The sequence below is a fragment of the Notothenia rossii genome (assembly GCF_949606895.1).
Source record: "Notothenia rossii genome assembly, chromosome: 9".
NCBI lineage: Eukaryota > Metazoa > Chordata > Actinopteri > Perciformes > Nototheniidae > Notothenia > Notothenia rossii.
The window spans coordinates 62,351,369-62,373,940 of record NC_136907.1 but is presented as its reverse complement, the minus strand read 5'-3'; the positions used below and the strand labels follow the sequence as shown (position 1 = coordinate 62,373,940).

General features: G+C 41.0%; 4 protein-coding genes across 8 annotated transcripts in view; all 4 read left to right on the top strand.

The window, feature by feature from the left end:
• Positions 1-1,627, top strand: part of kcnab1b (potassium voltage-gated channel subfamily A regulatory beta subunit 1b) — a 28,711-nt gene extending 27,084 nt beyond the window's left edge. The window contains exon 15 of the mRNA XM_079649510.1: positions 100-1,627. Within this exon, the coding sequence (XP_079505636.1) occupies positions 100-189 (90 nt within the window). The 3' untranslated portion in view covers positions 190-1,627. The remainder of the gene's footprint in view (positions 1-99) is intronic.
• A 240-nt stretch (positions 1,628-1,867) lies between these two features.
• On the top strand, positions 1,868-14,240 carry pask (PAS domain containing serine/threonine kinase). Of its 4 annotated transcripts, none has more exons than XM_079648323.1 (21): positions 1,868-2,233; positions 3,292-3,498; positions 3,734-3,963; positions 4,065-4,235; positions 4,309-4,443; positions 4,547-4,681; positions 4,870-5,101; positions 5,923-6,074; positions 6,164-6,293; positions 6,784-6,955; positions 8,103-8,329; positions 8,517-8,640; positions 9,315-9,892; positions 9,986-10,128; positions 10,235-10,387; positions 10,895-11,020; positions 11,534-11,668; positions 11,770-11,969; positions 12,320-12,453; positions 12,750-12,899; positions 13,429-14,240. In XM_079648323.1, the coding sequence occupies exons 2-21, from the start codon at positions 3,294-3,296 to the stop codon at positions 13,602-13,604; spliced, it is 3,708 nt and encodes a 1,235-aa protein (XP_079504449.1). In that variant the 5' UTR covers positions 1,868-2,233; positions 3,292-3,293; the 3' UTR covers positions 13,605-14,240. The 4 variants fall into 4 exon arrangements, with proteins under 4 accessions (XP_079504449.1, XP_079504451.1, XP_079504450.1 ...); XM_079648325.1 differs by having other exon boundaries at positions 3,277-3,498; positions 5,926-6,074; XM_079648324.1 differs by having other exon boundaries at positions 3,277-3,498; positions 13,432-14,240.
• A 676-nt stretch (positions 14,241-14,916) lies between these two features.
• On the top strand, positions 14,917-17,685 carry mterf4 (mitochondrial transcription termination factor 4). Its single transcript, XM_079647272.1, has 4 exons — positions 14,917-15,029; positions 15,436-15,874; positions 15,993-16,177; positions 17,180-17,685. Exons 1-4 carry the CDS (start codon positions 15,003-15,005, stop codon positions 17,573-17,575), a joined length of 1,047 nt encoding a protein of 348 aa, XP_079503398.1. The 5' UTR covers positions 14,917-15,002; the 3' UTR covers positions 17,576-17,685.
• Positions 17,686-17,816: 131 nt separating this feature from the next.
• Positions 17,817-21,925, top strand: LOC307017630 (putative G-protein coupled receptor 148). 2 transcript variants are annotated; one of them, XM_079647274.1, is made up of 2 exons: positions 17,817-18,298; positions 19,010-21,925. In XM_079647274.1, exon 2 carries the CDS (start codon positions 19,084-19,086, stop codon positions 20,038-20,040), a length of 957 nt encoding a protein of 318 aa, XP_079503400.1. In that variant the 5' UTR covers positions 17,817-18,298; positions 19,010-19,083; the 3' UTR covers positions 20,041-21,925. The 2 variants fall into 2 exon arrangements, with proteins under 2 accessions (XP_079503400.1, XP_079503399.1); XM_079647273.1 differs by having other exon boundaries at positions 19,013-21,924.
• Positions 21,926-22,572: the final 647 nt, after the last annotated feature.

The window sequence follows — 22,572 nt, the reverse complement described above, 5'->3', positions numbered from 1 at the left end:
AAAAACATTTCCTTATTCTGAATAATACTGAATAACTATGTCATTGTCTTTACTGGTCAGCATTGATCTTGTGCTCTTTCTTTGTTTTGTGCATCACAGGTCATTCCAAAGATGACACCAGGCATTGCCACAGAAGTTGATCATATACTGGGAAATCGCCCTCACAGTAAAAAGGACTACCACCATTAAAATGGACCCTGTTTCAGTGAACTATGCTCCTAAAAACGTATCAAAGCTATCAGCCATGGCACTAAGTGCGTGCCCGACTTTGCTTGTGTGCGCGTTTGAATGTGTAAAGTGTTCTGCTTGGCTCCCTGTCTCTAAGAAGATCAGCCAGTATCATTATTGTAAAGTGAGCTACCTGACATAACATGCATGCTACATCTATAGCAGTTGGCCCCTGGACTAGACAACATTTACAAAATCCTGCAACATGATTTCTGAAGCGAATGCCACATCCGCACCAACAAGCTGCTAGAACCACATTTAAAATAGCATAAAACTAGATTATGGAAAATAGATGACTGCAACAAGCATGTGCCAGTTACCAGCAATCATAATTTTCTGAATAAAGGGTGCCATTGCATTTAGAAAAGAAGACTTATAGGTACCTATTGTACACAAACTATCACATAAGCTCATGGCGGTGCAGTATCAAAAAAAGGATAAGGTGTTTCGAAATGTACCCAAATCTACCTTACTAGATGTTTGTGATGTAACGAAAAAAATCAATAATGAAGTGTAATTGGGCCTGTTATCGGGCAACTGGATGATATGCATACACTTCCAACGCAGTTTGAGCTTTTCTTATAGCATTTTGAATTATGAGAGTAGGCTACTGGATTAACTAAAGTTCTGCTCACAATGTTGTTGCTGATACAAAGAGAGCTAAATTTAACTAAAATATGTATCAAAACATCTGTACTGACTGTTAAATATATTTTCCTAACTCAGCAGCTGTGTCAGAATAACCTTTTCATCTCCTTGCGATGTATTTTGTTTTTGTTTTCAGTGATGTAAAAGTACAGCAAAGTGTACTCCAACTCATTTTAATTTGAACTATGCCAGACTTTCTGTAAGTGAGGATATTGTCGGATTCATTTAATGTCAGTGTTTGTTGTGGATACAACTTTTGCAAAGGGGAAGTTGGGTAGAGATAATCTTCCTGAGGGGGAGATGGTGAATTTAGCAAACAAAGCCATGTAGCTGATGAAGAGACTCAAAAACATATGGACCCCTGGAGTCATTGCACCTGGATCTCTTACCCAATTTCTAGATGCCAGTTTTACATAATGAATTGTTCTTTGTTATGTCAAACGTGTATTTTGGTGTCCTTCATAAGATTTGTACATACATATCAAGAGCGTATAATTCTCATGTAATAGGTTTTAGAAGATATAGTAATTTTCTATTAATGTTATGGATGCCTTCTAACTTTCGCCCCTAACACATTTAAATAACAAAGTTAGTCGTAGACTTCTTGTTTGCTGAGTTACATTGTAAACCGCAGTAAAAAAGAAAAGAAAAATAACCTGTGACTTGAACAACTCTGCCGTAGTTACTGCTGTTTGGCGTTGGGGTTCGTCTGTGTCTTCCTGTTTTATAATAAAATAATGTGTAAAATATGTTTTGATGTTATACATTTTCTTCTTTTTAATTATTAGCCGCTATTTGATCAAGGGAAACCTGCAAAAGAGCAAAGCTCTTTTCATACTGCAGATACATAATCAAAATTAAGTTCGAGATCAAATTGTTTTTGTTACACGGTTTCTATGGATACAAAGGTGGGCGTTTCTAGCAAATCATCCAATGAGGTGTCCTTGTTCAGAGTTGAGACATTTGATTGGCTTCTAGGCACTTCCTTGAATCTACTCGGGCCTCGGCAACCGCTTGAAGCCCGCGGTTTACAAAAACTACTGCTAGAGTAACGTTACGTGAATTAGTAAAAATATCATTATTTCTACCTTAACTAACCTGCTGGAATGGTGTCAAAGTTGTGCTCACGCCACGGTAACGTCAATTTGGAATACAGTGGTTAAAACTGCAGCATAGACGCTGTAATTTCCGATCCAAACACCGCACGGCATCATCGTTTTGTTGGTTTCACGTTAGCAGATGGCTAGTTAGCCCGGAAGCTCAGGGGAGGTAACGTTACCTTGTCAACAACCGTCAACTGAAGCTGCTGTGGCCTGGCAGAAAACACAAGCTGCTGAGTTTATTCTTACGTGTTGAGGTGAGTGTTTCGGACTTACTCTTACAAATCAGACGCCAACACCAAGCAAATCTAATGTTATCAACTTGGAACATTTTCTCTGTTGGCTACCTGTGGTAATTAGCAAATCTGCAGTGGTGTGAAGTGTGAAGTGTGAAGTAACTACGTAGGTTTACTCAAGTGCTGTACCTATGTACAATGTTGAGATACTCTACATGAGTATTTTTAATGTTTTGCTACTTGGTACTTCTACTCCACTACAATTCAAGGTAACTAGTGTACTTTTAATCCACTAAATTAATGTAATACCTTTTAGTTGCAAATTGTACATGTTGCAAATGTATTATCTTTTCAATTTACACACGACCTCTATTGCACGTCTGTCCTTCCTGGGAGAGGGATCCCTCCTCTGTTGCTCTCCCTGAGGTTTCTCCCATTTTTTCCTTTAAACTGTGGGTTTTCTCCTGAAGTTTTTCCTTGTACGATGTGAGGGTCTAAGGACAGAGGGTGTCGTATTGTCATACTGATATTCTGTACAAACTGTGAAGTCCACTGAGACAATTGTAACATTTGTGATATTGGGCTTTATAAATAAACATTGATTGATAGATTAGTTACTTTACAGATTTGGATTAATGATGTGAATACAATCAACACTTAAATCAGACTTTAGTTACACTTGAAGTAAACTAAATTCACAATCTACCCTGCAGCATACAAAGTCATTAGAACTAGCTGCACTTTAATCCAACACATTAATGCGTAGATGATTATAATCAAAACATATAATATATATTATTCTGAAATGGAAACAATCTGCATAATGAGTACTTTTGCTTTTGGTACTATAAGTATATTTTGATGATAATACCCTGTACTTTTACTTGAGTAACATTTTGAATGCAGGACATTTACGTGTAGCAGAGTATTCATACACTCTGGTACTTTTACTTAGGTACAATATCTGAGTACTTCTCCCACCTCTGCTAGCCTGTAATAGCACACATTTACAATGCTGCCATCCCTTAATTCTCTCTTTATGGGTCAATCCTTGTGAATCCCAGCTGGATAACTAACAGCAATGCCTTGGTCATCTGAGGCTCGTTTTGGGGTCAGCCACAGCAGCAGGGCTAAAGGAGAAACTATCTGTGTGGTGCCCGCCCTCTACTCTGGTCTACTGGAGGATGACTTCGACCTCAATAAGTCCTACCCATGTTCTCAGAGACCAATGTACAAGAAGAACCTTTGGGCCTTGCACCGTCGGAATGATCGTGGTTCTTTGATAGGTGAGTGTAACTTACGATGTAACAGGATCAATCAATCAACACACATTCAGCCATAACAATTGGTTGTCCTTAAAACAATTCTCAACCAAATGTGACCAAGCAGTATATTTGCAGTTTTGATTAAAGTAAGTTGAACATGTTTGTTTTTTTGAGATCCTTCAAGCTATTTGAACAACCCTATTTGTGAGATGAGAGAAAATGCGTGTTTATTAAAAAATATTTGTTTTCCTTGCAGGTGAAAATGTGGATGTTTGCACGTCCGTTGCAACAAGAAACCTCCAAATCTCTAGTTTACATCCTAGATCCCAAGTTTCTGCTGTCTCCCTGCCACACCCGGCCACTGCGTCAGAGACAGAGGAAAACCTGTTCAGTCAGCTTATCTCTGAAGATTTTGGCCTGTCTGAATCTCCATCTGCAATCAACCCTCATAAAGTCATTTTTACGGTTGACCATAAAACCAGAAAGGTACTGTTCGTGCTCTTAATGTGTCGATTGGGGGATAAGAAGAATTAGTCAGTACTCCAACTAAAGCATGCACTGTACATTTGTCTATCTTTATTTTTCAGATATTGTCAGCAAATGAACAGGCCTGCAAAATGTTTGAGTGCCTCACCAATGAAGTGATTGGAAAAAAGCTGTCCTGTATCTTGAAGAAAACAAGTCAGGTCTTGGAAGAAGCGCTGGAAGAAGATTTTGTGCTTGTGGATGGAACTGTTGCCGCTGTGTCTGGAAAAGTGGTAAGTAATATGCTAAAAAAGAAACCCTTACGTGTGTGTGGTTTGAAGGTATAACATGCTACCTATCCTGTAGGTGGATGTTGTGACATCATCTGGAGAGGTGCCGGTGTCAGTGTGTTCCCACAGATGGTCAGAAGATCAGGAGCCGTGGCTAGTAATGATGGAGAGTGTGGAAAGAGTGTCAGCTGTTCTGTCCTTTTCACAAGATGTAAGGACATTTTCACAATAATTCCTGCTTTCTTCAACTGAATGCTCCTTGGCAATATATGTAACCATTTCTAACTTTGCTTCACTTTTAATGTCATTTCTAGGGCAGCATCCTAACCTGTGACTTGGCATTTGCCCATCTCCATGGATACCACCATCCAGACGAGTTAAAAGGGGTGTCTGTGAAGGAGCTAATCCCCTCTTTACAAATCCCTCTGCACGGTAATGCGTTGCCAAAAGTAAGTCTCATTCAGCTAAGGGAAGCTCCTTTTTTAATCTTTGCTTTCAAGTTTCTGTTTACCGGTGTGCTTCTCAGACCTTTCAGGAGCAAAAAAAACATGATATCCCATCGACGTTTTAAGCTCAGGTATTTCTGTAAGCCTGTCATCTTTAAACTTCATTTTTTCCCCCTTTTTTTTTTTTTCAGATGCTGAGGGTTCAGAAAGTTTGTGGGAAAAGCAGAGGGGGTGCATCAGTCCCACTGTGTGTCAAACTTCAGGGTGCAGTGGCATGTGGGAGACCCAAAAACAATGGGACTGGTTTCACCTGCCCAACAGAGAGTCTGAAAAGATCACATACACCGGACAATCAGCCGCTCTCTTCTCTCAACTCACCTGTGTGCAAGTCAGAAGGCTCAAATCCAGAAGAGCCATCCTCTGGTAAGGTGTTCAGTTTGAAAGAAACAATGCTAGATCAAAGAGGAATTCAAAAAACACTCAATATATTTTCCGGAGAGACGGATGCATTATCTACTGTCTTGGTTATACTTCTTAAGCACTAAACATCCTGCAGGAAAGCCTTTTCTACAATAATAATAATAATAATAATAATAGCAATAATGTAAAACCTTTATTGCAAAGTAAAGGCCATTTTAAGAAGCTGTCAAGCACTGCAAGAAAGCTGGGTTTTTATTGAAATGCCAGTTATCAACATTAAAATATTTGTTTTGTGTCAAGAGAAATGGCCCCTCATCATGCCAAACATACATATGCATTAACAGACTAGTACGATACGAGATGAAAATAAAAAACAAGTATCATGAAAACCATGCATCTCCAAATTTAGTGATTTGAGATTTTTTCAGATAAAAATTAAATGTTCCTTTTTATGAAGTTTAGAAAATGTGTGTACTTCTTCAATGGCATTTAAAACATTATAACACTTTTAAAATCATGTAAATCGTGTTAGCCCACTTAAAAATGACATTACTTTTTGGGAGGTTTTCACAGGAGATTGAGCAAAGACTGCTCATACACTATCACGCAGAATAATACTAATACTACAAATAAAAGTTGAGCAACTTTTAGAGTTAATGTTCTACATGTCCACCCTCTGTAGTGTGTGTTAGTTGAATAGCATCCTCATACCAATTATGAATAGGTATTTGCATTTTTTAACCATTCCAATATGCTAACTAATACACTTTCTAATAACTGCTAGTAACATTTACTGCTATTTCCACTCGTCTCCACTCTTCCAGAAGGCCCTGCGCTGGAGTACTCTGGAACAGTTTGGGCGTTCGCTCCTCTCAGCGGTCTCCTCCTGCTCTGCCCTGACGGCTCCATCTACAGCATCAACAACCACCTCGCCCTCAGACTGTTCGGATACGACAAGGACGAGCTGATGGGAAAGGTCAGCCAACACGGCCGTCTGAACGAGGCTGTTTGGATTGACGACCGGGACAAATCTCACTTCTGTCTCTGTTGATTTGTCATCCACAGAGTGTCACTTTTCTGATGCCCGGCTTCTACGGGTGGATGTCTGCCTCGGACAGAAAGGCCATCTCCTTCTCTGATTCTCAAGAAGAGGCTGATCAAAGTAAAGCCTCATCCAAAGTATCAGGGAAATATGGTGAGCATTTTAATGTGTTTGTGATGTGTACAAGGTGGCAGCTTTTTCACAATACGCATGCAGTAATACGTCTAAACTATATGTTTTCAAACTTCAAGGTGAGGTGGCTTAGTTAGTGCCAGACTAAAACAACCCTGCTCTAAACTGAATACAAAAAAAGCATACAGAATAATTTGTTATAAAAATATCTGATTTGTCTAAACTGTCCAATTAGGCCTTTTTCCCAAATGCACCTCACATGTCATGCTCTGGATTTATTCCCGTTGTGTGTTTTTTTTTGTTGGTATAAATACTCTTTATTGAGTTTCACACATTTAACACAAAACACAGAACAATGCACAACAACCCCCCCACAGACAGCCACACAGCACATCCACAATTTGACAACAATTGAATAATATTATTAATAATCCTCTTGTGTGTTTTCATTTTGTTTGGTTTTTGTTTAAACTGCTAGATTCAATATTTATTTCGCTCTCTTAAACCTCAGACCCCTCGTCGCTGGTGGCCGGTGACATGGCCATGGTGCATCAGGCGGTCCTGGAGAAAACCTCCAGAGGCCGAGGACGGATCTTCACCGGGACGGACTGCAGGCTGGAGAAACCGGGGAACACTTTGTCAACGCTTTCTCCTCCTGCTATCACCTCCACGCGAGTCCTCATGTAAGCAGCAAGCCCAATGTCCTTGTCTAGGCTACCTGAACGTTTATTTTACTCACTGGCTTGATATACCTATAGTAGGGCTGCACGATATATCGTGCTGTGACGATAATCACGATATGCAGGACGTGCGATTTAAAAAATAATTAGGCAAATTAAGTCAAACACATCATGTTACAATTATTTTGCTGCTTGCTACAAAAGGAAAACTTGCGCGGCTCTTATGTCAGGGGTACTTGAGTGAGTGACATGCAGGCTCTGCATGCACGGCAAACCACCAATCACAATCAAATCTCCAAAGCAAACGGACCGGGTGATTAAAGGTAAAAACACTGAATAAAGTAGTTCCATGTGTTTCTCCAGGGCAGTTCGGCGCTGCTAACCGAGCTAGCTCAGCTTGTTGCTCTGATAACTTAAGATCCAGACGTCTGTGACTAAAATCCTTCATCTGGTTAAATATAGTTTAAAAAATACCAATTGTATAGCATCAAAGTTCAAGAAAGGATGGTTTGTGGGGGGAAAACTGTCTTTTCTTCAATCCCTGTATGTTTTCATTTTGCAATATATATCGCAGGGGGAAAGAACATTTTCAATGTCAGTTTTTTCCAATATCGTGCAGCCCTAACCTATAGCATAATACACTTCTACAACATAACCTTGTTTAACCTGCACAGGAAACCATGTGCCAGCAGACATTAGGATTATTAGTGGACCATATTATTGTGTTCTTTGTATTATTCTTTGTGTATTTACCAGCCAGTAGAGACACTCTGTAAACTACAGCGTCCCAATGTTTATCCCTTGGCTTTTCTAAATGTTTAATACGGTCCATAATGGTTTAGAGATCACCTGAGATCAGATTATTGTTTTGTAACGGTTCTGTCTTTGAGAACATAAACAAATGATCCTGTTGTGATAATGGAAGATGAAGACTCATATATTAATGCTCCCCTCTCTTGCCACCTGTTGGACAAATAGTGTCACAGCTTTATTTTGAGTCCGATATAAATGCACTGATTATAAGCAACATCTCCTAGAAGTTTAAACATATCTGTTTGTTTGCATTTGTGATCACAACAAAATGTAATTCAATTCTTATTAGACTGGTATTGAAATACTTTAGATTCAAATCCAACCGTTCTTCCCTCAGGGCTGATGACACCACAGAGCTGATGGAGGAGGCGGCCCAGGTCGCTCTCTGCACTAGCCAGCAGGACAGTAAAGATACCACTCAGGCACTCCTCAAGACATTTGCCTTGGTGGAACCTCCGGAAGAAGAGACTTACTTTCTGGTTCCGGCTGAACCATCACACAGACAACAGCCGCACAGCAGTGAAGTTCAGAAAAAGAATCATCCTGTCATCAAGGGGGTCCGAGGTATGATGTGGCTGAACTGTTAATAACTAGTTCTTCCTTGCAACCCAAAAACTAAACTACAGTTTTTCACATTATGTCATTTCTTATTAGCAGTAAACAAAAGCACCAACGAGATAACACTTTAGAGATGATTTGTCTTTAAAAAGAACTGTGTTGATATTTTGTGTTTGTTTTTCTACCTCTTTAGACAGTCAGAGTGGACATGCTGTTTGCAGAGGTGATGACCCCTCTCCTGAGGTAGGGAAAGACCCCCGCTCATGTGCCTCTGTCCTGCAGGACTCCAGCTTTGAGGTCATCTCCCTAGAGAGCAGGTAATGGTCGAAGTATTTCTTAGTCTAAAGACATTTTACTGACCACATTTTAGCACTTCTTCTGCATGTTATCAATCAATCTGATGTTTTATTGTTAAACAGCCTATTTTTTGATGTATGAAAATGTATGAATCCTTCCATGATAACCGCAAAGTATTAACATCTATTTTGGACTGGATAACTTTTCACTTGCATCAATAACAGTCCAGTAGCCAATGATATAACTCCAAATGTATGTTGCGTGGATGCTGTGAAGCCCTTTTTGTTAATGACAGGCTATTTTCAGAATATCCTTTTGATTAAATAACATCATCAGAATTGATTTATGTATTTCTGGGATGATTTGCCAATCTAGTGGCATCAGTTGGAGTTCTTTGTCCTCAATTTGTTGATGAATTTGTTTTGTTTTAATGTTCTGTATTTTAAATTGTTTTTTTTAAGTATCCCAGTAATGTATGTTGCATGTTTTAAATGTATTGTATTTATGTATGTATTTACATGTTTAAAATGAAATGTGTTTTAGGTTGACTTTTAAAATCTGTCCAGGGACTACAGATGAAAAATAGCCTCTTGGCTAACTCTGTCATATTTACAGAAATCTTCATTAATGTGCACTGTCCCTGTTAAATAAATGATTCAATAAATAAATCAAATGTATTGTCATAATTTCCCAGGTCTTCATCTGGCTTCTGCGAAAATTTTGCCGGCCATTGTGGTTCTGACCCGGGCCCGGCGGAGGACTCTCGTTCAGCACACATCGTGGACTCAGCCAGCTGCTTCCTGGACCTGAACAGCAGCGGGGATCTGGTGACCCGGGCCCTCGCCGACTTAGATCTGAGCGCCAGTGTAGAGCTCCTCAGCGGCGGAGGGTACGTTGACGATAACCAACACTCCATGATATCGTGTGACACCGCCGAGCTCCTGCGTACCCCCTCCCCATGCGTGGTAGAGTTCGACCACGAAGAGGAGCCTGGGAACGCTGATGTAGAAGCCAGAAAGGTAAGTACAGAACGAGAAGAAAACAACCAGGGCGAGCAGGATCAGTGGGGAGCTCTGTCTTTAATTCAAAGAGAAAAGGGCCAGGCGTTCTGCATGCCAATGAGTGGTGGGACTCAGTCCACGGCGGACATTCCTTCCACATCTACTCCTAAGAAACGGAAGGGGAACGGACACATCGTTTCCTCGGACACAACACAGATAGTTGAGGGCCGATACGAAGGATGTGGCTACCACAGAGATGGCACAAGAGTAGGTTGGTACTATCCCAGCTGTTCATCCATTTCCCTTAGAAATCTACACCTCACAAAGCTAAAAGGCTTTAACCGGTACCTTGTTTTCTCTCCAGATGTGCAGTGTGATGTGTGCAGGACGGACCTCCCTGATGGGAGCTCCATGTTCTGTGTGTGGATGAGGAGACCTGGCCTGACCGGGACACTCATGCAGACAGATCGATCACGGCACAACCAATCAGGAGCCAGTCTTGGAGAGGTGAGTGAGAAACTCTAATAACAAGTTAGGATGGCACCGGTTCATATTATTAAAATATCAAAAGTGTTACTCTGCACTTTATTCTTTACTGCCTTCCTCCTTTCAGAGAATCGGGGATGCTTTACACACCACCATGGACCTGGATCAGTCTCGAGCCTGTGACGGACAGTTTGAAGAAGTGTACCAGCCTCTTAAAGCTGTGGGTAAAGGAGCCTTTGGTTTTGTCTGGAGGGCAATAAGGCGCTGTGATGGACTAGAAGTAAGAAAACCTTTTACATTCATTCAGAAAGCTATCCTAATCATGTATATATCCGGCAGTGGCTCAGTCAGTAGGGGATTGGACTGTGAGCCGTAGGGTCGCCGGTTCAAGTCCCCGACCAGACCTAAATATAGAGTGTGGACTGCTACTTGGAGAGGACCCAGTTCACCTCCTGCCCTGCCGTGGTGCCCTTGAGTAAGGCACCGGACAACCCCCTTCCCCCCTCACTCCCATTGCTCCCCGAGCGCTGTACAATAGCTGCCCACTGCTCCTAGTACTAGACTCCTGGTACTATGATGGGTTAAAAGCAGAGAACACATTTCACTGTGTGTGCTGTGTGCTCTGCATGTGTGACCATTAAAGAGGGTTTCATCCCTCCCAATATTATTATTATTATTATTATTATATACAATACACAGCTACTGTATTTATATGTGAAAGTATTTCAACTGATTTTGGAAAGTAATATGACTGTTTTAATGACGTATTTATTTTTCTATTTTGCAGGTGATAGTGAAATTCATTAGCAAGACCAGGATAGTGAGGGACTGCTGGGTGGATGACCCGATGCTGGGGCGAGTCAGCCAGGAGATCGCCATCCTGACACGAGTTCAGCACCACAACATAGTCAAGGTAATCTTTAACATCTCTGCCTCGGAAGGGACATTTTTGTTCATTATATTTTGATAATTTTGGTTAATGTTACCTCTGCTAATAAGTCCATGATAAACTGTCTTACAAAAAAGTGGACATTTAGAACCTTAAGGTTAAAAATGTCCCAATTGGTTTTGATCCCATAGCCATTACAGCATAAAATGGTTCCTTCTTTTATATCAGACTTTAGAGCCCTAGACACAACATTGTGGTTATTTCTATTTTCCAACATTTTCCCAAGTTTGGCATTATTATCCTGGTTTCATGCAGAAATACCGTCAGAGAAATAGAGAAGAAAAAAACGTGGATAATGTAAGCAAACTTGCATGTTAAGGGTTAAACATCTGAAAAAATAGAATTTGTTGTCATTAATGAACATCAAAGGAACTTGAACAAAATATCCAAACACAAGGGTTAATAAAATGGGTTGTAAAATGCTTCATTTATTTAGCTTAACTATTTCCCCCCTCCTATATGCGTGTCTGCTACTAGGTGCTGGAGGTGTTTGAGAACGGGAGCTACTTCCAGATGGTGATGGAGAACCATGGAGATGGCCTGGACCTTTTTGAGTTCATAGACATGCAGCCACGGCTGGATGAGCCCCTGGCCAGCTACATCTTCAGACAGGTATTCGCACGGGCACTATAATCCATTTACCGGACAATAGTCTCTGAAATTAGATGTGTTTCTTTGTTTCTTGGTAAACTGGAGGTTCTGTCTCTTTCCAGCTGGTGGCTGCCGTCTTCTATCTGAGGTCTAAGAACATCCTTCACAGGGACATAAAAGACGAAAACATCATCATCGACAAGTGTTTCCACATCCGCCTCATAGACTTTGGCTCTGCTGCCATGATGGCTCCAAGAAAGCTCTTTTACAATTTCTGTGGCACACTGGAGTACTGCTCCCCGGAGGTGCTTCAGGGAAATCCGTACGTACATAATACCAAGTGATGTTTGTTCCTTTCACTTAGCAACAAATGAAAAAAGCCATATTGGTCCCTTTTCTATGGATGATTTATTTTAAAGGGGTTAATAACTGTCCTTGTGATCACGCAGCTTGCTCATAGCTTTGAAGACAGTCTTGTATAACGTTTATGACTCGTTAACCTTTAAGGTGACGAATGAACTAAGTGGCCTCAAGGAAATATTCATTGAACATTTACAAAGTTGTACGCAGACACTAAATCATCTGGCAAATAAAATGCTTCCATGTTAATTGATATTGCCAAGTGAAAGCTCATTGTAATTGTTGTTTGTCTCCTTGTTCATTGTCTCCTAGCTATGAGGGTCCCGAGCTGGAGATGTGGTCTCTGGGTGTGTTGCTCTACACTCTGCTGTTCAGTGAAAACCCTTTCTGTGGTGTTGAAGAGATCCTGGAGGCCAAACTGAAGCCTCCGTTCCCCCTCTCCCCAGGTAAACCGCTGTTCTTCACTGGAGGCTGCACTTCTATTTTTATTTATTTATTTGAATGTACTTGCACATCTCAAAACGTTCTCTTGCACTATTTTATTTGTTTTATGTTCAACATATATTCATGTTGCGCTGTTGGAAGAGTCTGTGACTTACGTTTTTCATTGCCATATCTACACTGTAGCTACTGTGCACATGGCATTAAAGCCTAGAATCTTGAATATAGTTTTCCACCATTGTCTCTCAGAAAACTGACCATTTTTTTCTCTCTGTGTTTAAATGTCTCTGTCGTCTCTCAGAGCTGCGTGAGGTGTTGTGTGGGCTGCTGCACCCTGACCCCGCTCAGAGGATGCCTCTGGACCAACTGCTGCTGCAGGCCTGGATCAGCCAGCCCATCTCCATGGCAGAGTACAGCTGGACAGAGGTGGTGCCTGAATCCCAGAGCTACTGTGAGTGCTCTTAACACTGACAATGGCCGGCCGTGTTTTCCACTTTAGATTCTATACTGCTCCTCCACCTGTACTTGATTAACCCTTTCTTTGCACATTTAACAATATGTGTTAGTTATTCGCCTTACGTCCAGGTTAAGATTACGCCTACCTTTCCCACCATGCTTTAAATAAATATGTGTTATGGCTTGGTGATGTGGAGAAAATCTAATATTACATTTTTTGACTCAATACCTCTTTCAATATTGTAGGGTGGACTGATGGTACTTTCACATTATATTCAAACAATGAGTTTAATGAATTGATTATAATCATCAGTAATGCAGATATAATGACTAAGCCAAATAATAGAACAGCTACAACAGTCTGGTAAGTCCAGAAAATGACATTACTTTACTATAATTCAGCTTTTAAAACGGGGGAAAAAACACATACAATATCAAATATGAAAGACTATATTTATTCTCAAATCAAATAAGAATGATATCTGTATCAAGTCAATGTAAAGGCAGCTCCTTCCCTTTTCAAGCAGGCTCACCACAGCACCCGGACTCTGGCCCTGAAGCGTTCGTCGGTCAAGGCTTGTTCCCCGATGGACATGATGAGACTCTTCCTGATGATGAGGAGGAGGAGGAAGATGAGGATGACAGGTTGTCAATGGTGGCCCTGGAAACAGAGCTTCAGAAGTACCTCCATGAAGATTGAAAACCGAGTTAAAAGGGAGTGTCATCCCGACCATCCGTCCAACCTTTCATGTGCTGCAGTGCGAAGAGGACATGAAGTGCAAAATGAAGAAATGGAGGCTTTTCTTAGTCCGAAGACATAATCATCCAGACAGTAGTCTTTTAGAGACCAATGGACTTTTACCTTTATACATTATATACAGCTTGGTACCAATTTTAATGAATATCATTATGAAGATGTTGATCAAAATGTCCTTGTTTGACATATAAGTCATATTTCATAGCAAAGCAAAACCATCATGATGTATGTTTTTTTCCCTTTTTAATTATATTTGTTTAATTTATTCTTCAAATTTAGAAAAAGGTGAGGCATTAAAACATAGTAATGGTTAAATGGGATCCAGCTTTGCCACCCAAACCGACAAGTGATCCCAACCTTGAGTTGTTTGCCTCAGAGGAACCGCACAGAGAACTGGATGGAATTGTTTTACTGATTTAACTTCTGTGTCTGTTTTATGTTGGTGATTTTTACGTGTTTTTATCTATACTTCTAAGTATATTTCCAATATTTGATCTATTTATTTTTATACATTAATAAATATTTGACCACAAATGTTATTCCTTTTTAAATAATTAAAGGCTTGCCTGTTGATCAGAATTGTAGAATGTTTAATTCATTTCTGTCATGCTAACACTGATAACCTATTTTAATTTCTTTGTACAGCCGTTTGTATTCAATTTATAATATTGGAGTACCAGATGGCTTTGCCTGACTGCTTCTAACTGCAGATATCCAGATATCAAATGCTTTATGTCTCCTTAAGCTCAAATACTGGGCTTGCCCTTTGTCTCTGCATCAAGGCTGTCGGCAGTTAAAGGATGGTAAGCTCACGAGCCCTTGCTCTTAACCCCAGGGTTTCACTTGGGCATCATCAATAAATTACCATTTAAATAGAAGATATATTCTATATAAAAAAGGTTTTCAATCGCTTCAATGTCATCTGACCCAGTGTTTCCAAATATATATATCAGATATAATTACTACATTAGAAAAATAAGACACACTTATTTCTATTGGATTTTAGGATATTTGTTTTAATAATTTCATGAAAAATACACAATTTAAATCTCAGAGTTGTTTAATATTCCATAGCATGAGCTCTAATGACTTAAAACCAATGCAACATTGTATTACTACAATGCTACTGGAAATATCATGTTTAAAAACACATCGGTATTAACACGATTAACATGTTGGATATTTTTTCTGGTAAAATCGTTAATGGTTTAAATAGAAAAGGATTCAAAGTCTGATTCCCAATGTATTTGGTAATTTACAGGCAAGCAGAGCACAGCGGAACCTTTGTCTTCCACCCTCTGTTCAGGTTTAAAGACGGACGTTTACAAACGACGGACAAGCATGGGTACCCGATTTGCTGCGAGTCAGGTAAATCAGCTTCAAATCCCAATTCTTCTATTAAAGCAACTTATAATATTGTTACTTTGTGAAGCTTTTACACAATTAGCCGCGTTAATAAACCATGTGGAAGACAGCACTGAAAGTCCACACATTTCCGCTATAACCTTCATGTTTGCTAACGTATGCTAATGACAACAGCCTGTTTATTAGCATATACTCTGTTTACGTATCTTCTCTACAAAAATAACAGGGGTTATTATTCTGTTCGGACTATTCATCATAATTCTACTACAAGAAATAAAACAGGGACATACCGTAATAGCGTATAGTGTGTGTGAGGGCCCAACCAGATGCATTTAATTTTCATTGTATTTAAATGTTAGTGTACATAACAGTAAACTTGAACTTATAATCATGGTTGTATTTTCTACAGATTCTTCGGTGGACTTTGAGGAATGCCACCCACTCTGTATTCGGCCAACTTCAGTTTGGGAGATGCCAGCTCCAGCCTCTGTGCGCTGGGGGCAGATTGTTGTGTTCCTCCACCAGCCAGGGGACTCTCCAGTCACCACAACACACCCATGAGCCCCATCCTCTGTCCAGGCAGCTGGTCACAGAGCTGTCCCTCCCCTCTCTGGTTGATATGGGATTCACAGACTCCCAGGCCGAGCAGATATACGATGCCACCTCCAAACTCAGAGGAACAAGTGCTTCCAAACACGCTCTGTCCACTCTCACAGCTCTGTTCGTCTTGGGCCTCAATCCTTCCAGTGTGCTAAAAATTCTGGAGAAATGCCCTGAACTTTACACTATCAACGAATTGCAGCTTCAGCAGCGCGTAGGAAACATGCGGAAACTAGGTTTAGTTGAAGGTGAGATCATAATATTTGTTGTCATAACATTGTTGAAGAATTGCTTTAGGTTTACTTACGTCATATTGGGGGCTTTTGAAAGATAATCAAACATCTACTTTTCCTTATTTCCCATTAGGCAGTCTTCAGAGAGTGGTCTCCCATTTCCCCCAGATCCTGACTGTGCCTGTGAAGACAGTAAAACATATGGTGTTGCTCCTCAGGGAGAAGTGCCAGTTTACTTCCCAGCAGGTCACAGACATCCTGAGAGATAGTCCTGCCGTAATACTGGAAGACAAGGAGCAGCTGGAGTACAAGTTTCAGGTCAGTATTTATGGGCCAAAGTGAATTTGAAGACATAACCAATGGCTCTGCACAAATTATGATGGGCCTTATAATTGAGTGGCTGTTAAATCTGCTTTCACTCTGATAAAAACAGAACATAAATTGTAAGACACATTTAAGACAGAGATTGTATAATTCAAACTAGACAATAATGACATGCTGTGTGGACTATTTACTTTTCCTCTTAGTAGCCTACAGTATACAATACATCTACATATGTTATTGTTATGCCCCAACAGGAAATGCCGTGACAGATGTTAGTCACTCATTTACATTTTACAAACGGAAAAAATATTCACCCCAAAGATTTCCTATTTTAATCGTTTTTACAACATATTCCTGTATCTTTTTCATCATCATCATCATCATCATCATCCATACATTCACTTTTTTTTCCAGCTGCGGGATAGCTCATCCATTTAATGCATTCTGGGACAATAGTGTCCATCAACAGCACACTCAAAACCAAATCTGATCTTTTTTTTGTGTGTGAACAAAACATCTAAATCGCTTAGTAGTTAGGAAACTGATGTAGTACTCCCTCTGGTGGTCATAACTCAACTCCACATCTCCTGGGCAACAGTGGCTGTGAATGAATCTCAGTGTTATTAAAGTGGTTTGTGAATTTGCTGTCTTTACAGAATGAAATCAAAGCTTATGTTGTGCTTTCATATTCATTTAGTCATTTAGACCTGATTAAGATGCAGTCTCAAGAAAACAGAAACACAACTATAATATAAGGTATCAAAACCTAATTTAGCCGCAAATAATCTGATTTATGCCAAATTGCCATATGTTTGTTGAGTTACTTGTTCTTCTTTTGATTTGAGTACAATGTACACACTACAATACACACACATGCACAGAACACGACCTATATTGGTAGGTCTGAATACATATACATAGATACATATAAAGACTGAGCCACTGTAACAGCTGTTTGTTGTTTTTAACAACATGTATCAACTCATCTCTCCACAGTACGTCTACTACCGAATGGGGGTCAAACAGGCGGACATGGTGAAGTCCAGGTTGTTCCGTTACACTCTGGAGGAGGTGCGCTGTCGACACTGTTTTCTGGAGCGCAGGGGCCTGTATCAAACCCCCGACAAGAAGGGACAGACCACGATCATCAACTCCAAACTGGACGGCATCCTCAAAATTGACCTGGACACTTTCCTCACGGATGTTGCCAACGGTTCGGCAGAGGAGTACGAGGTGTTTCAGAGACTGATGGCGAGAGAATGGCAGGAGGAGGAGCAGCTGCAGGGGAGCATTGAAGCTAATAGTGATGATGATGAAGAAGAAGACGAAGAGGATGAAGAAGATGAGGAGACTAGCGGGAAAAGTGCATACAGGCAGAGAAGAAAGAGATGACAGAACACTGTGGGAGGGGGAAAGCCCATTTAAAGAGGAAGTTAGATGAATAGAGAAATGATATATCTGATAATGATACATGAACCAATAAAATGTTTCCTTTTATCAGGTTGATGACTTCGGGTTTGTAATTAGGTGAAAATTCTAATCTAAAACACACGTGGAAACAATGTTGCGGTTATTGTTACAGTTTGTTCTCTTTTGAATGTACCCACCACTGAACCCTGCAGCTTAAAGTTGATTTTTGTTGGGTTTATCTCAGGGGCGCCATGCTGCAAAATAAGATGACGGCAGTGTGAGGTTAGGGCTGAAAGTCGAGACTCTCGTGTGTGAACATTTTCTATCATATATTCTTTCCTTAAGTAGCCCCACAAAGCAATTGTTCATGTTTAATTCCCTTGATGCTTAATGTGAATCTTAACAATATAATCTACTTGGTTCTCAAATCATATGAAGCTATATCAGATATGAAACATCCTAGGTAGAAATCCCTGATAAAGTGCCAGCATGAGGAGCAGCTAACAGTATGAAAGCTCCACCCTGTTACTATGTGACTGCCAAGTGGTTTTCGCTTTCTCCATCCTTGTATTATCTAGGAGTAAACAGAGTGGAGCAGATAAGGCCAGCGGGTGAGAGGAGTCATACAAAGCATCTATTGATTTATAGAAGTGGGAAGCCCAATGGATGTGCAACACCGAGAGGTTTTTCTGGTCTGGAAATCAGGTAGGAAAACGTACCTTTACTCAATCAATAACTTGTTTATATGTGTGTGTGAACAAGTGAATTTCTGTTTTATCTCAAGGGATGGCAGTGGTACGGTTATCATGATTATATTATAAAAAAATATGATTTTGTATGTATTTAACTACGTACGACGTTGGGTCAAAAAAAGGAAAGACATGGTATATACAAGTAAATAAAGATCGGCCCAGTGTTATTGAGTGATCCATCTCTTCATAGTAACAAAGGGCAAGTTGACTGTTTTAGTCGCTAAGATTGTACAAGTGACAAAGCTGATGATTTAGACAACAGGATGATTTTTTTGCGTATATCTTTCTAAAGTAAACGTAGTCATTTTTAAAAGTTAGTTTTTCACAGAGAGAATCGTTGACAACATTTGCATTTGTTTCCGCCACTTAAAAGTCAATGGACAATCTGTTACTGTGTCCTCATGTTTTAATGATGGCTTCTCATGTTCCTAATGCAAAGCAGTGCACACGTTAACAAAACAGCAATACAACAAGATGGCCCTTTCCACGCAATAAAATACATTATTTTAAGATCAAAGTTCATAAATTAGAGATTGTACACTCCTTAATCTGGTGAACCACTAATAGTAGTGCATACAATGATAACCTTACATAGAATAGTCTCTATAGTTATACCTATACTATACTGCCTGAACATTGATATTATTTTTGGTCTTTTCATCAGCAGAAGGTTGCTGGAGGAAGTAGTCAACACACCCCCCCTCAGTCACAGCATCTGTCTGCATCTATCAAAAGATAATGGCGTCAGCATTGATCATTTCCAACCTCACACAGGAATGGTTGGAGAGTCTGCGGCAATGGCACCTGGAGTACTTTTTCATACCCACCACAGTGATCACTGTTGCCACCTTGTTAGCCAACCCTATTCTCGTGTCATGCATTTTCCTTTCCCGAGCCTTGCGTCAGGAGACACGTTACCTGCTGGTGGCCAACACCCTGACAGCAGACATACTCTACCTCATCCTCAACATGGCCACCATCATCTGTAACGCTGTGAGAGTTCCAATCCCCTGGCTGCTTTGTGAGCTGGTCACAGCCATCACTGTCACCACCTACTGCTGTGCCATCCTCACCGTCACCCTCATGGTGGTCGACACCTACGCTGCAGTTCGCTGGCCTCTCCGTTATCATGATGTTCTTCCACCTGCCCGCACTCACCGCATACTGGTGGGGGTGTGGATGCTGGCGGCTCTGTACCCTTTCACCCTGCTGATCATGATGGAGATGGAGAAGGGGAATCCCCATGAGGTGGCTTTTTGTCTGGCCCTCATCTCCCTCGGCTTTTTTCAGGTCAATAACTTGGAGGGGGTCCACATCTACTTCTTTGTAGCTGCACTCGTCTGTGCTTTACTCATTTTTGTGTGCTACATTCAGCTCTACGTGGTAACAAGGACGCATGGTATTTGGCACAGCCGCTTCTCCAGGGCCCGGGTCACGCTGCTAGCTCACGGGGTTCTGCTCCTGCTCTACTTTGCCCCCGGCTTTGTTTTCACCCTGGAGCTCTTCCTTTTCCAGGAGAAAGCCATAAGTCAGGATGTTCGTGTGTGGATCAGCACTGTCAATATGTCTGTTTTCATGTTGCTGCCCAGGGCGTTTGCTCCATACCTGTATGGGCTGAGGTACAGGGAGATCTCTAAAACTTTAATGCAGCTGCTACACCAGCACCAGAGACTTGGCCAGACCACAGTTTCTTAGACATCACCAACTGTACATTTTTCAAATGTCTCTAATGGATTTGGTTTAATATTCATATTTACTGTTTTCTCAAGTCCTACACAACAAACAAATACGTGTCTGCAAGGACAGTAGCCAGGATGAGTCTACATTTCTTATTTATTTTGACTAGGAAGCACTTTTTTTCAGCATGTCTTATATTAATTTAACATATATAGATTGTTGGTGTAAACTGTCTTCTGTTTCAAAACAATCAAAAAATAAACACTATAATTCCTTCATTTTAACTACGTTTTTGACACGATAGTCAAATAAAAGAATACAAAACAATTAGAACATAATCTCTTCCTCGGCTTGTTAAAAATCCCCACATTCACAGAAACAATACATGAGCTACAGTCCTGGTTGTTCTCCTGTCCCTGTTTTCCATCACTTTTAACTGAAGCACACCATCTTAATTCTTGTCTTTTCTTCTAAAAAAATACATATTATGGCTACACTAATTGTACCCTGGAAACCCGACATTACTGCTGTTTGGATCAAAATAAAACAATGCTGAACTCCCTTGTTTTAAAACAATTGTGCGACCAAAATGGGTTCTTTATTATCATGATGTAGTTAAGAGCCATGTAGCACCGGACACTCAGCCTCAGCTTTATGGCCCTTCTGTGGTAACAAAGTACTTAAATCCATTTGCTCTCAGTCATGTTTGTCTAAAACTGGATGTCCAAGACGATCATTAAAGGTCCCCTATTATACTGTTTTTCATCAATATATTATAGGTCTCAGATATATACAAAAAATGTCTCTGAAGTGTTTGGCTCAAAATACCAAACAGATCATGCATTGCAGCATCCCATAAACCCCTCTGTTTCAGCCCTGTTTCAAAAGTGCTGAGTCTCTGTCTTTTACTTTAGATGAAAATAAGAAGTCCCTCCCCACGCCCCTCTGAGAGATATTTGGTTAAAAAGAACACAAAGGTGCTCCAGGAGGAGATTCAGGTGATAAGGTGGGCGGCAGTTACCTTGGTTGGTGATTGGCTAATGGTTACACAAGCCAAAAAAACGTTATGACATCGTAAAGTGGCCAAAATCTGATCAGCTCAGAGGGTGGTGATAAGTCAGACATCCTGGCTACAGGGCCTTATCTCTGTCTCTGCTGTGAGTCATCAGTAAATGGTACAATAACTCAACAGCAGAGGGACACAGTTGTCTGTCCACTAGGCTGCGTCACTGCTCTTACTGCAGCATATCTAACCATTTGATATCAAGCCACTGGGCTCTCTTCACACTTCCTCTAAACACCTGCTCCTGGTGCTCATTGTCATTCTTTCTACATCTATAGATGAATCAAAATCACATTTCCTTTTGTCTGCCATATTTGTATTACTTTCCATTGCAGTGGTATTACATAGCTCTTATAATACAACATGCCTGATTGTTTTCTGTATTGACTGATTAACCAGTTTTTTATGGACATGTTTGCTCTTGACATTGATGCTTACCCGGCTTAAAGAGGGGTGCTAGTGGAGACTCGCAGTGGCGAAACTGTGGCGCGCTTACACTGTAGGTGGGCTGTGTTTGGGGGTGCGGGTGCGAGTGGAGCCTCGCAGATGGGGGTGCTGCAGCCCCCGCAGCACCCCCCCTTCCCACGTCCATTCGTGCTGTCTCGCAGATCCCACACAGCAAGCAGGAAATGAACCCAGCTCACACTGTCCGCTCCTCGCAGCAGCGAGCCTCGCAATATCCCGCCAACACGGCACCCAGACCCCACGCAGCATTCTCATCTGTTTGTCCTTACTGGTGTCATTTTTCTGGTTGCTAACGCCATTGTAACACATAATCACTGATGTTCCGCTGTAACGGTGGTAGACTAATCAGAACAGAGTGGGCGAGCTGACCAATCAGAGCACAGTGGGCTCACAGGGAGGGGGGGGGGGGCAGGAGCTCCAACAAGCCGTTTAGGACAGAGAGTGAATACACATAGCCTACTATACAGAGATGCTGTATGAGAAACCAGTGTGAGTTAGGAAAATTGCACAATATAAATCTATACCTCAACAATGGAATTATGATCAGTATAAATGGCCGTGACATGGGACCTTTAACATCCTTGCGGTATTCTCTGATTGCATGGTTTTGTTGTGGTAGACTCATAAAGCAGGTGCCTGAGGGCCAAGTTAAACCTGACTCGTGCATTATTCTTGCAATGCATCCATGTGCTTAAATTAGTAATTGATTTGCCGGTGTCACTCAACATCTGGATTTTCCAGTCCGTTCGTTTTACTGATACTTTGAGTTATACTTATATTTAGACGCAGGGACGTGCACAGGTACGGGCTAATGCTTCCCGGGCAGCCCTTTTGCCCTTTTTGGCTGACCCTCTGCCCCGCTGGAGAGAGCAAGAGGCTTTCTCTTGTGGCCGAATCAACATGATAAACCCATAATTAGTATTGTAGCGTCTCGCTGCGATAAAACACACATCACCGCTGTCATCTGCCCCCAGTGACGTGACTTTGTTTACAATCTGACAGCTGAAAGCAAAGGACAGCCC